We start from the raw sequence: 16,577 nt of genomic DNA on the forward strand, positions 1-16,577 counted from the left end.
ATTTGTATGTATTTTAGCAAAACAAGCCAACTGGGAACTGGGCATTCCCTGGTATTTTGTTGGACAGAGCCGGTTGTGAATTTTCCTTTAGTTCTGTGTTTTCTTTGTTTTTTTGTTTTGATTTTTTTTATAAAATTGTCATATGTTATGCTAATTTTGCCTCGTTGCTTCTCTGGTTGTTTCTCCCATGTACTTCTGTTTTTAACCCTTTCTTGCTTACTTTTTTACAGGTCACAATACAGTTACCACTAATGAAAGTCCATTTCGACATTTCCTCCCTTGTCGTTTTACTATCTCATAATGTAGTCATTCATGAGACAAACGGAATAACAAGGTGCTTGCTGAGCGAATCCACTAACAAGCACGGGGACAAAGTGCTCACTCTTAACACAGAAGGCATTAACCTGCCAGAGCTCTTTAAATATTCTGACGTGAGTACATTTGTTTCTGGTTAGTTTTTTACTGGGTAATGACTAATGGGTATCGGGTCACAACAGGGTAGATAAGCCACTGCAAAAAGTTTCAAAATAGGGAATATTAGGAAATCTTGAAGTCCCATACAGTTTTTCATGTTTTTTTATTGGATAGCTGCATGCACTATCAATAGTTTTTGAGAGGTCAAATGGTTACTCTTGGTTACTGGCACCTTATGTCAGTGTTATACAGATGTACACAATTCATATATCCAAACTTATATAGGAGGTTTAACTTCAAGAAATTGACTGAATTCATAGTAACAAGCATTCTACTGCTGAAAGCCACGTCGTTATATATGCCAATTCTATTATTCTTGACCATAGGTATTGGACATCCGACGTCTTTATTCCAATGATATCCATGCTATGGCTAAAACATACGGTATTGAGGCGGCTTTACGGGTGGTTGAAAAGGAAATTAAAGATGTGTTTGCAGTTTATGGTAAGTGTTTTTTTGTCCTGCAATTCCTGTCACTATACTGCAGCTGTTGATGAACACAGATTTGTGATCCAAAGTACAATAGTAAGGACATGTGTAAAATAAAATGTGGCTATAAGGTTAGTTATAACTTATTACACTTATATTGTATTATTACATATATGAACCAGAACTACAAAAAACAGGGCTAAACTGTTAATAATAAATTATCAAATAAATAGAAACAGATGCGAATTGACTTTTCCCGCGATATTAGAGTGAATAGTTGAAAATAAATAACTTTTTTTTTTTTTTTTTTTTTTTTTTATTCAGATAAAGTGATATTTTTTTCCAATATGCTCCACGGTTTGGAAGCATATTTTTAACAGATAAACTTTCTATCTCCTTTATTTAAAATGTATGTATCTCTTAGTTGCATTTTAGTTTTGCAAAAACTGCAATGTTCCAAGTATGCAAAAATGCAACACATTAATGAGACAAACACCTACCAAATGCATTAAAGTTGCGTTGATGCCCAGAGTATCCCTTTAACATAAGTTCACAACATGCCATTATGAGATTGCAGAACTCTTAAATATATTCTATAAAAAAAATATTAGTGTTGTTCTCTGTAAAATTGCTGGTTTGTTTGGTTTTTCATAAAACTTGTCATGATATTTGGATCAAACACCTTAAGAATGCTAGAATTGACTAAACCAGGATGAATTCTACCTATTTAGGAATTGAGGTGGATCCTCGCCATATCTCTCTGGTAGCAGATTACATGTGCTTCGAAGGAATTTACAGTCCTCTCAATCGCCTTGGGATTCGGTCCAGCTCTTCTCCTTTTCAGCAGATGACCTTTGAAACCAGTTTTAAATTTCTGAAGGATGCCACTATGAACGGTAACTATGCATCTTAGCCTCTCTCTGAATCCTTGTCTTAAATGATCTGTTCCTAGACTATATTGTCCAGAAAATCCTTCAAAAGTTCCAGGACGTTAAGTACTTGCTTAATCTATTTGGAATCCATACTGGGGTAAAGCCAGGGCCGGATTAACATAGGGGCTAATGGAGCGTCAGCTCCAGGCCCAGGCCCATGGAATAGGCTAATTTTTAATTTTTTTTTACTTTTTAATTGCTGTTAGGATTGCCACCTGGCTGGTATTTTATGGTATTTGAAGCTGCCAGTATTGCAGTAAAACCGGCAATACAAATGCCGGCATATTTCTATGTATAAACCGAGATTACTCTGCAATATTATTACCGGCCAGTAGGAGTCACTGTGTGTGTGTGTGTGTGGAGAGAGGAAGGGATAGGAAGTTACAGCATATCCCTGCCTCTCTCTACTCACTGATCCAAGGGGGAGCAGCTACACAGCACAGAGAGTCCAGATAGCAGCTCCCAGCCTACAGCTCAGGGAAGTGAGGGATGGGGTAAAGGCTGCAGGGAGACCTGGGGACACTGTGTGACCTGGGGACACTGGAGACATGGGTACACTAAGACACTAGGGGACGCTGTGGCACTTGGGGACACTGGGAGACATGGGGACACTGAGACACTTTGTCCCTAGCGTCTGTGTCCCCATGTCTCCCAATGTCCCCAAGTCTCTCAGTGTCTCCATATCTCCCAGCCAGTGTCCCTAGTGTCTCAGTGTCCTCATGTCTCCCAGTGTCCCTATGTCTTAGTGTCTCCTAGTGTCCCAATGTCTCACAGTGTTCCCATGTCTCTTCAGTGTTCCCTAGTGTCCAAGTGACACTGGGCAACATGGGGGCACTGAGACACTGTGATACATAGAAGACACTGAGACATGGGGACATGAGGGGACACTAGGACACATGGGGCACTGAAACAATCGTACATAGGGGACAAACACTAGGGGATACTGGGAGACATGAGGACACTGGTAGACTAGGTGACTAGGGGACACTAAGACAGGGAGACACTGGGAACAATACATCTTTTATTCAGCAGAATAAATGTAAGTAGTTTTTTGGTGATTTTACAGAATTTTCTCTTAGGTCACTCCTTGTGATTTACACGCATACATAATTAATTATGCAAATTAGTAAGACCGGTATTTTTTTCCAAGAAAGGTGGCAACCCTAACTATCCTTCACATACTCTTGCTTAAGTATGGAAACTTAAGAGGGATGTATGGGAACAAAAAGCTGACTTTGCGCACTATGCAAATGCTCTTGCTGCTTCAGTCTCTCTAACACTGTGGTATGTTCCCTTTCTTCTACACCCACTACATACAGCTTTCCTCTGTCCCAGACTATATCCTGGGAGCTTCTGGCTGCTAGTAAGAAGGTTAGGAGAGGAATGGACCAGCGAGTGCTAGGGGACAGTCCTTCGAAAGCATGGAGCGAACTCATCATTAGATGCATTTATGTCAAGCTCAGGGTGCTGTCTGCATAGTATGCGCTTAGTTGGCCAGTCTGCATGATTGGCAGGCAGTCTGACATGCATTCATGCCAGGCTGGCCTTCCAATTCTTTAGGCAGACACGCCCCCTTTTTAAGGCATGTTCGCCTCTTTCGGCAGTTCTAATTACATGATTCGCGTCAGTGGCCCACCCTTTTACCCCGCCCATTGACTTCCTGCTTCACTGGACACTGCTGTTAGGGGTATGGATTTACTTGAAAGATGAAAGCATAAATTAGAGAGAGATTAGCATAGAGTGTGTGTGTTTTCTCATAGCTGCATTCTTTGAGTTTCCCTTCAGCACCATCTCCATCAGATACATGCTGATTGGGAGTTAGAAGGGTTTTAGTGTTTTTGGTAGATAAGATTCTGTAATTAGGCCCCTCATAATTGTCAGCACCAGGCCCACTGGGCTCTTAATCTGGCCCTGTGTAAAGCACAACTGTCAACTGAATAGTCCTTAAATGTTATCTATTGGTTGTGATATTATTTAAAAAAGAAAATCATTAGTCTTTTTTTCTTTGTCATTCTAGACGCACTGTCTACAAAATTATTATTTTTATTTTATTTTAAAGGGGCCAAAAAGATCAAATTAAACAAATAAGCTAAGTTATCGAATGCACACAGTAACATTACTCCTTAATAATATCCTAGTCTGACGTGGGGACTTTATCTTAAACATCTTCAGAGTTCTGTTCATAAAATTTGCAGATTATAAACAGTTTAAAATATTTATTGTTGGATTAGCCCCAAAACATAACTTTTATAGATGCTTGGTCTAAAGGTGGGCTACAAAATTAATAAAAGGAGTGGAGCATTTTAGTTATGAAGAAAGATTAACAAATGTAAATCTGTTTAGATTAGAAAAACGGCGCCTCAGAGGGGCTATGATAACATTGTACAATTATATTCGAGGTCAATACAAACCATTGTCTGGAAATCTATACATAAACAGGACTATACATAGGACATGGGGTCACGCATTTAGACTAGAAGAAATGAGATTTAATCTGTTAAAGGAAAGGTTTTTTTACAGGAAAAACAATAAGGGTGTGGATGTCTCTGCCTGAAACAAAGTGTAGAATATGCTTAACAAAAAATATATATATTAATATATATATTATATATATATATTTTGCCACACTATAATTATTTTATAAGAAGATTTGTGTAAATGGAGGAAATTCAACTTTCTAAAAAGTCTACGGGTTACAAAAAATAAAAAAAATCCAGTATACACTGTGATGTTGCATTTCTTATGAAGATATGTGTATCAAGTATGTTTCCACGCAGCAACAGATAAAGAAAAGTACTTTTGTGATTAAAAAAAAAAAACACAAAATCATAAAAGTGATAGAAAGGTGATAGCTTTATCGGTTAACTGTGAAAGTGCAAAAGAGCTTCTCAGCATTGAACCCACCGGACTCCCCAAAAATGCAGGTTTTTAAGCAGTCTACCTATCTCGTAGATTTTCTGCACTTATTTAAGAAATGAAGAATAGAAAGATATGGTGTTTTTTTTTTTGTTTTTTTTAAGCTAGAAATGTCTTACATCATGTTAAATTTCTCATTTTAAATATGAATTGTTATGGTACCAGAGGTTAAAAAAGGAAGTGGTTTGTACATCGAGTTCTGTGTAGCAGTGTAGCAGGAGGTTTTCTATAATCTCTCTTTAGTTGAACGCCTTAAAAAATATTATTGATGTAAGAAACCTTGTGACATCATTACATCACACAATGCCTGAGTAAAATTGAAGGATAAAATAAATCCTGTTTTTAGAAATATTTAATTCCTTTAAAAAAATAAATAAATAAATACATCTCATACAAGATCCAGCATACTCACTCATTCACTAAACAGTTCTTTCAAAGCTCACTGAATGTAATAGTTTTTTTGCATGGCAGGCTTATGCAATGTATGATCCTATACTGTCATAGAGCCCCCATTGTTTCTGTCTAGGTTAGGTGTTTAATAAACTATTACATCATGTGAGCTTTGAAATTGACAAGTGACAAATCAAATGTGACATATACCAAAGTGATCTATCCCAGCTATCCCCAATGCTGTTCTGCATATACTTACATCCTCTTAGCCAGATCAACCTGTAGAGTAGATTTAGATACAGGTTCAAGAGTGGAGCTGCCATCCCTCACCTACTCTACATGAACGAAATCAAGCTGTATGCCAAGATCGAACGGGACATTAACTCACTGATCCACCTAACAGAATGTCGTTCGGACTTGATACGTTTGGGATGGAAGATGATCAGGATAGAAGGAGTTAAAGTACCAGAAAGCAAAATAAGGAGATCTAGAGAACAGCTACAAGTACCTGGAGGTACCATAAGCACATGGCAACCATGAGGAACAGGCAAGGAGGATAACAACATTCAAGTACCCATAGAATCTGAAAAGTCCTGAAGTCCAAGCTTAATGGTAAAAACAAGATCCCAGCCATTAACACATATGCACTACCAATTCTCAGGCAACCAGCTGGAATAATAACCTGGTGAAGAGAAGAGCTAGTCTCCATGGATGTCAAGAACCATATACTATTTACTATGAATGGAGCATTCCACTCGACATCCAGCACTCGGAGACTGTACAACAGCCCGGAGGAAGGAGTCCAAGGCCTGATGAGTTTCAAGGTCACAGTCCTGGATGAAACATAGACCATCACGTACATCACGAAGATGGCTCCCACAAATGAACTGCTAAACAAATGCCCGGAACCACAACAGATAGAGGATCCCGAAAAGGAAGTGTTTGCAGGGAAAGGTTAACCTCTCCTTGAGTTGTACTACCGGCAGATAGTGGATGTGGCTCAAATGACAAAACCCAACCAGAGTTTGGAAAAGGCAGTACTGAAAGACCGCAATGAGGCACTAATCCTAGCAGCACAGGAACAGACACTCTGCAATAGATCAATAGAAGCGGAGGTCTACCACACCAGACTGCAAAATGTGCAAACAGGCCTCTGAGACAATCCAGCACATAGTATCCAAGTGCAAGATGTTAGCAGCGACACAATACACCAAGAGACACAACCAACTTCCTGGGATTGTGTAGAAAACCACCTGCACAGAATATAGGCCTGACCTGTCTAAATCCAGATGGGATATACAACAAAGGGTAGTTGAGAATGACAGGGCTAATATTCTGTGGGTCTTTCAGATCCAAACAGACATTGTGGTGGTAAACAAGGAACAGAAATCTGCAGTGGTGGATGTGGCAATACCCAGTATATATATCTGTGTGTGTGTGTGTATATATATATATATATATATACATTTAATACATTGCTGAACACAAATACACCACAAATTTTCCCACAGAAATCTCACTTTAACAGTGCTCTCACTGCTGCAAGGGATTCTGGGTAGGTGTATGCAAATGAGCTCAACAAAGAACCACACTCTTTCCTCATAATTCCACTTTATACATGGAATCTTTGGAGTATGTGTCTGCTGTATATAACAGCTTTGCAACACAACACAGGAAGATTAGCAAAGCCAGTGAACTACTCATGGACAGCTGGGGGTTGGTTACTGGCTTGCTATGGAGGCTTGGTGTTACTTGTAAAGTACATTCCGTGAGAGTGTGAGTGTGTGTGTGTATATATATATATATATATATATAAATAATCAGAGTTCCTTGCACCCAGGCCAAACTTACAGTTCCAATGCCGGGTGCACACTGTGGCTTAAGATATTCATATAAGGGTTGTAGTTAGTAGCCCTCATGGTCTTGTTAGAATTCTTACTTTATTTTTCCAAGTTAAAAAAAGGACCATTGATTCAGTCCAATCTATGGACTTTCCTCAGGATCAACATGATTGGACTGAAACATTGGCAGTTTTTTAACTTGGAGAAAATGAGGGCTACTAACTACAACCCTTATCTATCTATCTATCTATCTATCTATCTATCTATCTATAGTGTGTGTGTGTGTGTGTGTGTATATGTGTGTATATATAAAGATACAAAGGGGGTAAGGGCTGCACCCGAGGCTAATAACAGTAATGTATAATAACAAACAACCAGACCAAATGGTCTAAATGGATATACAACAAATATACTTTTATATTAAAAAGAAGAACAGAAAGGAGTGAAAAAAGTCCCAAGTGAACAATAAAATTGGATAAAAGGGGGTTATCCGTCAATCCAGTCTGGTTAGGCAGTGCTCAAGGGTATATATAAAAAAACTATTGCTGTTTTTTATATATACCCTGGAGCACTGCCTAACCAGACTGGATTGACGGACGTACCTCTCCAATATATCAGTTAGCGGGGATCATACAGCTACACGCCCTTTACCCCAGAGCTGGCTAGAGCTCTTCTAAATGTGAGTGTATTACCTTCATTTTAATAACCTTTTACTGGATCCTGACAATATTACACTATCGGTTATTTTGTCGTTTTTCTTCTCTCTCCACATATACTGATATTTTAACCATCCGGGCGGATCAACTCCTGAGCATTGCCAACTCTCCCCCCTATCCTGGTATATAGAGAGAATTTTTATGTCACTTTTATTTACCATTTTATACTCGTGAGGATTACCCCTTTTTATCTAATTTTATTGTTTACTTGGGACTTTTTTCACTCCTTTCTGTTCTTATTTTTAATATAAGCCTATTTGTTGTATCTTCATTTAGACCATTTGGTCTGGTTGTTTGTTATTATAGATTACTGTTATTAGCCTCGGGCGCAACCCTTACCCCCTTTGTATCTTTCTATCTTGTTCATAAGGGTCTTGAGGGATTCCCTTTTTTTGGGTTGCTGCCCTTTAGTCTGTTATCTAGCGCTGACTCTTCCGCCCTGTTTCTATGTGTGTATATATGTATAAAGGTGGCTGCACTCACGGTTCTTGTTAAAAGTCCAACGTTTATTCCAACATCATTAAAATGAGAAGATCAACGTTTCAGTCCCATTCAGGAACTTTCCTCAGTAATTGTGATCCTGAGGAAAAGTCCCTGAATGGGACTGAAACGTTGATCTTGTCATTTTAATGATGTTGGAATAAACTTTGGACTTTTAACACGAACTGTGAGTGCAGCCACCTTTAATATATCCAAATGTAGTATAAAAATGTTTGTTGGTATGTGTGTGAATATATATATTCACACACATACCAACAAACATATATTTATATTACATTTGGATATTTAAGCCCTGGTTATATTGCACGCGGCCATTTACTTGATTTACTGCCTGACTGCAAGGACTTATAGACTTTTATATATATATATATATATATGTGTGTGTGTGTGTGTATATATGATATGGTGAGAAAATCTTTTAGTTTTATTTTGAGAACTGTAAATATATTCAGAGAAAGCTTTACACGCCATTGCTAATGTTCTTTGTTTACACAAGTTCAGTTGAAAGGAACAATTCAAAAGACCTAGCTGCAGCTAGATTAAGCTCCCATGCTGTATACCTAAACGGACTGCTCCTATCATATAACACTGAAAGTTCTATGCACCCCCACAGTAAGGAATAGAATCCCTAAATAACGAATTGTTAGGATTGCAGAGATCAGCATTGGACCTTATGGGGTTAATCTGCAAAGTTGCAGGTTTGTGGTTGACAAACACAAAGATCAGTGATTTGGGACATTGTCAGGTGCTAGGTAGGTTAAGTGTCAGGACATGTTTCATAATTGTATGAAGTCATCCACTGTCAGCTGACATTCCAAACATGTTTTGTGAGTGTGCCCTTTACCCTGCTCACTCACTATAGTGAGTCCCGTGGTTTGTCTCTGTTAGCGGGTTTCATGCAAACAAAACCATTAATGAGTTTGAGTATTAAAGTGAACCTTTACTGTGGAGTCCATCTGAAAGCTTTTACGTTAAGGACAGAAAAAGAGAACTTTGCCAAACTTACACAAGAAGTGAGTTCATTACTCTATTTACACCGTGTGTTAAATCCTGTTTCACTCCCAGCACGCTGTTTATAGATTAAATAAGTTACTGCGTGGTTATTGCGTGCATTTCTAATATAGTATCTTCCTTGTCTGTTCGCTATCAGCGTTGCTATATCACACAGGTTTCTCTGCATTGTTAGTCAATAAATGCTCCGGATGTAAAGCAGAATGCGTGGGATTCTCACACTTCCGTATTTGGAATGAGCTGGTGGCATGACTTGTAGGGGAAGTGCAGATAGGTTAAATGCATATATGTATTGACGGGTTAAGTGAACAACATTGATTACATTGTTACAATGATACCTGTCATGGGGTAGGACAAATTAGACCGCAAGTGAACAGCCAGTTCTTGAATTTCATGTGTTGTGTTGTAAGCAGGAAAAATGGGCAAGCAAAAAGATCAGAGTGACAAGGGAAAAATAGTGAGGGCTACATGACTCGGTCAGAGCAAGTCTAGTCACCGACATGAAACGGTTAGTACCCACCGCAAGTGGTGCATGGAAGGACAACCGGTGCTCTCCGTTGTTGCATTACATGCAGTTGCCTGGAGTACTATAACACCTTGGCAAGTAAGCAGTTCATGTGAGTGCTGGATCTTGTATGTGTGTTTTTATATATTTTTTATACATTTTACATGGCTCTAGTCCAGGACAAAGCATGTGGGAATGCATCCACGATTTCCACTCTATCCAAAAAAAAAAAAAAAAAAAGATGTGCTTGTATGTATTAATATTTTATTAATAGTATTTTAGTTTCGAGGTCCAAAGAGTCTCCCTAACCTTTAGAAGAGCTTGTGCAGCCATGTGGGCCGCTCTGATTTGCAGCGAGGGAGATGCAGCTCTCTTGCGCCCCCTGTAGTGATGCAAGAGCCAGAGTAATGTCATATTCCAGCTGCCAGCATCAATGTAGGGTGTGCAAGGGAACAGTGTATATATGCATTAGAGCATACACCCCCGCCACACCACCCTTTTTGGCTCTGTACATTTAGGCAGTCAGGAACTTGTTCTCTTGGCAGGCAGACTCTAGTGGTCGCTTCTTAGCACAACAGGAACAGTGTTTCTGCTGGGGAAATTGGACAGGTTCCTGCGGGACTCAAGCCCTGATGGTTTTGCTCTGATAAATAAAGACGGCAATGGTTAAAATAAATCATTTATACCGTAAATTGTGGCATTGGCTATGCTCTTTGTGTCGTCCTATCTGTCTCAATCCAGGAAATTCTTCCTAGGTGTAGCCCTGACTGATGCACACTGCTAGTTTTTACATGACACACTGAACAGATAAGGTCATCAAATGGTTGGTTAAAGTTGGAAAACGTAACGTCCTCAAATTAATGAAAGCTCTCTTTGTTATTCTTTATCTTTGACCAAATAAACCGAGAGCTTTTCGCAATAGCAAGAGTCATTTTTCCCATTTGGCCAGCCAGATTTAGGACTATGGGTGAGGCAGGATACTGTTTGTTTGTTTTTTTTACTGGGCTGCCGCCTTTCAGTGCAGGTTTCCTCTTGTCTAAGCCACTGTTTCGCAATCATAAGCTGCATCCAAATATATGGCACATTGCCGTTAGAAATGTATGTTTGTATGTCTTGTAGCGTGCCTCGCTCCATTGAAAGCTTGGGAACCAGTAGTCAAGACCGCGGTCTGTATAATCTCCTGACTAAACTTAGCTAAACTCTCAGAGAGAGATTTTAACTTGCAGACCAGAACTGACACATGCTATTGAGACCCACAAGGTCAAAACTGCAGCCCATGGATGGTTTCTGTCACTGGTCCATTTGGGTGACAATCAATTCTGAGGTTTAAAAAAAGCTGTGTTTAAAGCAGTTTACATTGCTTATGGTATCTGCAGCAACGAAGTTTGAAGCGATATATGCCTGTCTGTGCTCATTTGCATGTCACGCTGGGAACTCTGGGATAGTTGTGAAAACGTGATTTCTCATGTTCCTATGCCCAAGAAAGTCTTTTCAAAGTCCAACTTGAGAGATGCAGCTGATGCATAACATTTTTGCAATCTCCTAGAGGCAGTGTTGTGCATACAGGGTTAAAACACACTGTTTCTTGCCTCCTGGAATGTGTTGTGTGTACCTGGGGATAAACCCCAGGAAAGAGGCGTTGCACACACTGTAAAAACCTTTACATTCACTCATTAAACACACTCATTATACCCACTTCACTTTCATATGTTACAGAAACATTTCACACTAACACATTGCACCTTAACATTATTCATGCGTTGACAGTTCACACATTGCATTCATCTATTACACACACATTTCACTTTTACACATTACACAAACATTTCACATGCACACCTTTCTCACACATTAAGAGTGTGTTGTACAGTGAAGTGTATATGGAGCAATGGGAGCTGCATAGACTCTGCTGGGCCTCAGGCAAGTATTCATATTATTGTAGCCTACAACACCTTACACCAAAAAGAAACTCCCTCAGAGGCCCATATGTCTAGCCTGTAGTGTCAAATGAAAGTGTTGAAAGAAGACTACATACAAATGTCTTCCAGTGTCGAATGTGCTTTGATATTTCCATACAAAATTTTTTGAGGAACACTACAAAGAGTTCATGGTGTTGCCTTGGCCTCCAAATTCCCCAGATCTCAGTCTGATTGAGCATCTGTGAGATGTGCTGGAACAACAGATCTGATCCATGGAGGCCCCACCTCGCAACTTGCAGGACTTAAAGGAACTTTGAACATGTCCTCTGGTATCTGGCACCAAGACATTAGCAAGAGGTCTTGGAGGCCATCCCTCGATGCATCATAGCTGAGGCAGGTGGTATAACTGTTGTGAATAATCAGTGTATATTTAGGAGGCCAGGCCAACTATTTTGGTTTGCACCCCTCCTTTCACAGATACCCCATTACAGGACATTATTTAACCTTAACTTGCAGAGAGTCTCAGGGGGAAGGAAATTAACCCAAAAAAGGAAATTAATCCAAGTAAGCGGTTTAATCTCATAAGAGCAGACAATACATTTGCAACGTTTGCTAGGATAAGACTGGCCAGAAATGGGGTACATGCAAATGCATTGTAGCAGGTTGATTCATTTTGTGGTCATGTGCTGTGGTTGGATCCCCATTATTTTGGGTGTTCTTAAAAAAAAATAATAGAATTTTGGTTAGTGAGTGCACTGGATTTTGTATGTTGTTGTAATTGGCCCCAGCAGCACCCTACTAACATAACCATGCTGTGCAACCCCGTGAGTGTGTATAATTATTATTATTCTCGCCATTTATATAGCGCCAACAGATTCTGTAGCGCTTTATAATATTATGAGAGTGGGGATTTAGGAAGAAAAAAACAAAACACCGTTATGGTTGGGGAGGCATGGAGATATTGAGATGAAAAACCAGAGGAGATAACATTTGGGATAAAAATATATGAATGATCAGATAGGTGAAACTCATAAACTGTGAACATAAATATATTACATATATATAACTCCAAGTTAATAATGGGCAACTGATGCATGCCTGTTTAATAATGATCAACAAACAGACATTAATAGTTTGTTCATTGTAAGTTTATTCTCCGGTTGTAAAGCAGACATTTATCATCACTTCATGAGGTCGTTCTCGATCACCTGACATACCAAGCATATTTATATCCCCAAAACGCTGTGTCTCGTGGTTTAGCTCAGTCTGATGGCAGGGCTGCACCTTAAACCTGCATGTGACTTTAAAACATACGGTGTGTCTGACATGCACTTTGGTATTTTTACTTTCTAGGGAACATATGACATGATATGTTTTTGCACACCAAAATATACTCTTCACTATTTTGTCAGGACAGTTTCTATTTTAGTTCTCAGAGCAAGTGCCTCATTAAATGTGCTTTGCTCAGGGCACTAGGACCCTGCAGAGAGTGCTGAAAATGTGCTCCCAGCATGGTCCTCCCTTCATGGACTGGCGTGCTTGGTTGGCAGACAGCCTGGTGTGCATTCAAGCCTGACTGACTTGCCAGTTCCTTCTGGGCAGGTCTACTCCCATGGGCATACCCACCAGCATCCTACTACACAAGATGCTACCGGTTTGCTATTGCTTCCCCAACCTAGTAAATCTCCTATTTTAACCCATTGAATGCTGCTCTTAGTGCGCCATTTAAATTGGATCAATACTTGCAGTGCTGTTCGCATGACGCACATGCACATGCATTACTCAAGATATGCCGAAGAGTGCGTGTGCACATGGACACTCTCACCCATGAGGATGCCCTGGGTGGCAAATTTGCCCACAACGCAAAAGTACAGTAGAGGCAAGTGCATTTATTACTTCCACTGCTGCCCTTTTCACTCTGGCACAGGACTGAGGTAGTTGACGTGCCAGAAGACCAAATAGGAGATGTAGAGAACAGCTACAAGAGGCTGGGGGTACCACAAACACATGGGAACCATGAGGAAAAGGCAAGGTGGATAGCAACATCCAAATCCCTTCAGAGAGTCAGAGCTGAATAGTAAGAACAAGTTTCACTCCAATTCATACGCCGAACTAGCCATCAGGTACTCTGCTTCAATAATACCCTGGCCATGAGAAAACCTGGACACCATGGATACTCACAATGAATGGAAGATTCCACCTGAGATCCAGCAAGCTGATACTGTACACCTGCCATAAGGAAGGTGGTCGGGGCCTGATGAGTGTCAAGGCTACAGTCCTGGGTGAAACACAGAGCATCCAACATAAGTGTATCACAAAAATGGCTCCCAAAGAGGAGCTACTATGGGAATGCCTGAGACTTCAACAGATCAAGGATGCAGAAAAACAGGAGGTTCCATTGCAAGATGAACAAACTTCTCCATGCACCAACGACAGATAGTGGATGTGGCTCACATAACAAAATCCTACCAGAAGTTACAAAAAACAGGACTGAAAGCCAGCACTGATGTATTGCAGCACAGGAGCAGGCACTCGGCACCAGATCAATAGAAGAGGAGGTCTACCACACCAGGCAAGACCCAAGGTGCAAACTGTGCAAAGAGGCCTCCGAGACAATCCAGCACATAGAACAGTTGCAAGATGTTAAAATGAATAGCGTACACCGAGAGACGCTACCAAGTTGGGAGAATGGCTTCATCAGATTCCAGGTGGGACATCTGAGAATGTTGTCCAGAAGAGTGCAGTTCTAGGAATAAATAAGATGCTGCTCAGAACCCCCAGACTTCCTAGCCTCTGGTAGAGGATCCGAGAATGAGTAATATACAAAAATAAAATAAAAAATACTGCCCGGAGGGGTGAGAAAGTAAAAATATATATATACTGTAATCTAATTTATATTACATACATACATATCTGTGTGTAACCTCTAACCTTGTAACTCAGTTTATTGTGTTTCTGTAACACCATGCTCTATTTATAGTCTAAACAAACTACTTTTTTGTTTCTGTAATCTCTGTTTGAGTATCTACCTTGAATGTATGTCAACACTGATGCATCACACAGGCTTATCTGCATAGCGTAACGAGCACGGTTCTCACAATTCCCCACCTGCCAGGATTTGATATGGTAAAATTAGGGACACAAGTTTAATGCAGATAATTGTTACTTCTGGTGATTTCCTGATATTTTTTTTTTTTAATTATTTATAGAATTTAGTCATCAAGCCTAAAAAATGACATACTCTGAAAACCTAAAAGCACTGCAGTTTAACTGCACACTGCGAATCTTATTGCTGTGGAACTCAGACCCACTCATTCACACAATACATTACTCTGACAGGGCTACTTACTAAAGTCAAATGTAAGGGCCAGGTAACAAAACTGACAGCATAGCTGAATTACTTAATTATTTTCAGTTTGCTTATTGTGACCTATAACCCTGACGGTGTTTGATTGCAGTGGAACTCTACGATCCACTCATTCATACAGTACATAGAAGTAAAACTCTGATCGTCCCATTCTCACCAGGAATAACCATGCATTACTGTGTGCTTTGTTGCTGTGGATCTCCCTTATTCACTCCATGCATTACTGTGTGTTTTGTGGCTGAGGAGCTCATTGATGCTGCACAATACTGCAAGCTATATCGTTGTGCTTTTAGGATATGTCATGTTTACCAAATATCTAGCCTGAAAAATTGAATCACTGAGGAGGAGAGGACAGGAAATCTGGGCCCTCTCTCTCTGAGGGCCATTTGGGAGGTAATTGACTCCCGACATTGCAGTAGCATGAAAATTAAAGAGTTGTGTTGAATAAAGTGCCTACCTATCTGCTTATCAAACTACTAAAGCAGAAACGTGTCTGTTTTGACTGTTTTAAAATTAGCGATATTACACCAATATTAATATTATGCAGTAAAGCAAATGCACTTCTCCTAAATTTCAGTGAACTATATATGTTGATGTGTTTGCGTAATTAATCAACCTCAATGTCTATAAACTTTTATTTTTTTTCTCACTCGAGTATTTTAAAACCTTCCTTGTTTTATAAATTATTTTTTTTAATTTTTTTTTTTTGCGGTTGTCCAGGTGCCCAAGATGATCTCCGATCTCCCTCTGCATGCTTGGTTGTTGGAAAAGTTGTAAAAGGAGGTACTGGGTTATTTGATCTTAAACAACCAATGAAGTGAGGGCCCAACTGGTAGCTGTGTTATTGTCCAAGCCAATATCCTTTTACGGAGGAAGTCTTCCAAGTCGAGCGCTGGGCCCATGGTCCTCTGGAGAAAAATAAGTATTGATGTCACTACTGGGAAACACTTTGTGATCCACCTCAGGGCTGTTGGCCGTGTTATAGACTGCAGACAGAGCAGATTGTTTAAATTAACTTTACACGCAAGCAGACAAGACTCATCAAGGTGGACTCACGCTAGAATACCTTACCAGGTATTTTGTCACTGTTTCAGTGTGGATCTCCGTGTTCTGCAATCTTGTAAATGTCTATAAATGTAAACTGACTGTACTTTTCTAATAAAGTATTATCTTATATTTTTTTTGTTTTTGTTTAGAGAGAATAAAATATTATTCCCTTTATTTTCAGTTTCCGTGTTTACCAATTCAGAACACACAGTTTTATTTCTTTATTTATTTTAAGTTTATTCATTAACAAATGACGCACAGACGTATTCCCTTGTCAACAGTTCACGACAATACATTCGTTATTCTGAATACATTTATAAGAAAGCTCTCTGTGGGTGTTTAGCACACACATATCTATGCTACAGATTATTTAAAAGCAGATGTTAATGAAACTGCTGAGTTTACAGTCAGTAAGAAGGTCAGATGCAGATGAGGTAAGCAGAACAATTGTAGAAAGACTTTAATGTACATACAGGGATTCAATATATCCTCAACCCATACAAGACATAACATACTGTATATAAGGTAT

At 39.6% G+C, this 16,577-nt stretch overlaps 1 protein-coding gene across 1 annotated transcript in view; it reads left to right on the forward strand.

Moving 5' to 3' along the window:
* Nucleotides 1–16,177, forward strand: part of POLR1A (RNA polymerase I subunit A) — a 107,309-nt gene extending 91,132 nt beyond the window's left edge. Inside the window, exons 31-34 of the mRNA XM_063457643.1 lie at nt 231–431; nt 801–918; nt 1,635–1,799; nt 15,722–16,177. Coding sequence (XP_063313713.1) covers nt 231–431; nt 801–918; nt 1,635–1,799; nt 15,722–15,822 — 585 coding nt within the window. The 3' untranslated portion in view covers nt 15,823–16,177. The remainder of the gene's footprint in view (nt 1–230; nt 432–800; nt 919–1,634; nt 1,800–15,721) is intronic.
* Nucleotides 16,178–16,577: the final 400 nt, after the last annotated feature.

This window comes from Pelobates fuscus, chromosome 6 (assembly GCF_036172605.1).
Source record: "Pelobates fuscus isolate aPelFus1 chromosome 6, aPelFus1.pri, whole genome shotgun sequence".
NCBI classification, from domain to species: Eukaryota; Metazoa; Chordata; class Amphibia; order Anura; family Pelobatidae; genus Pelobates; species Pelobates fuscus.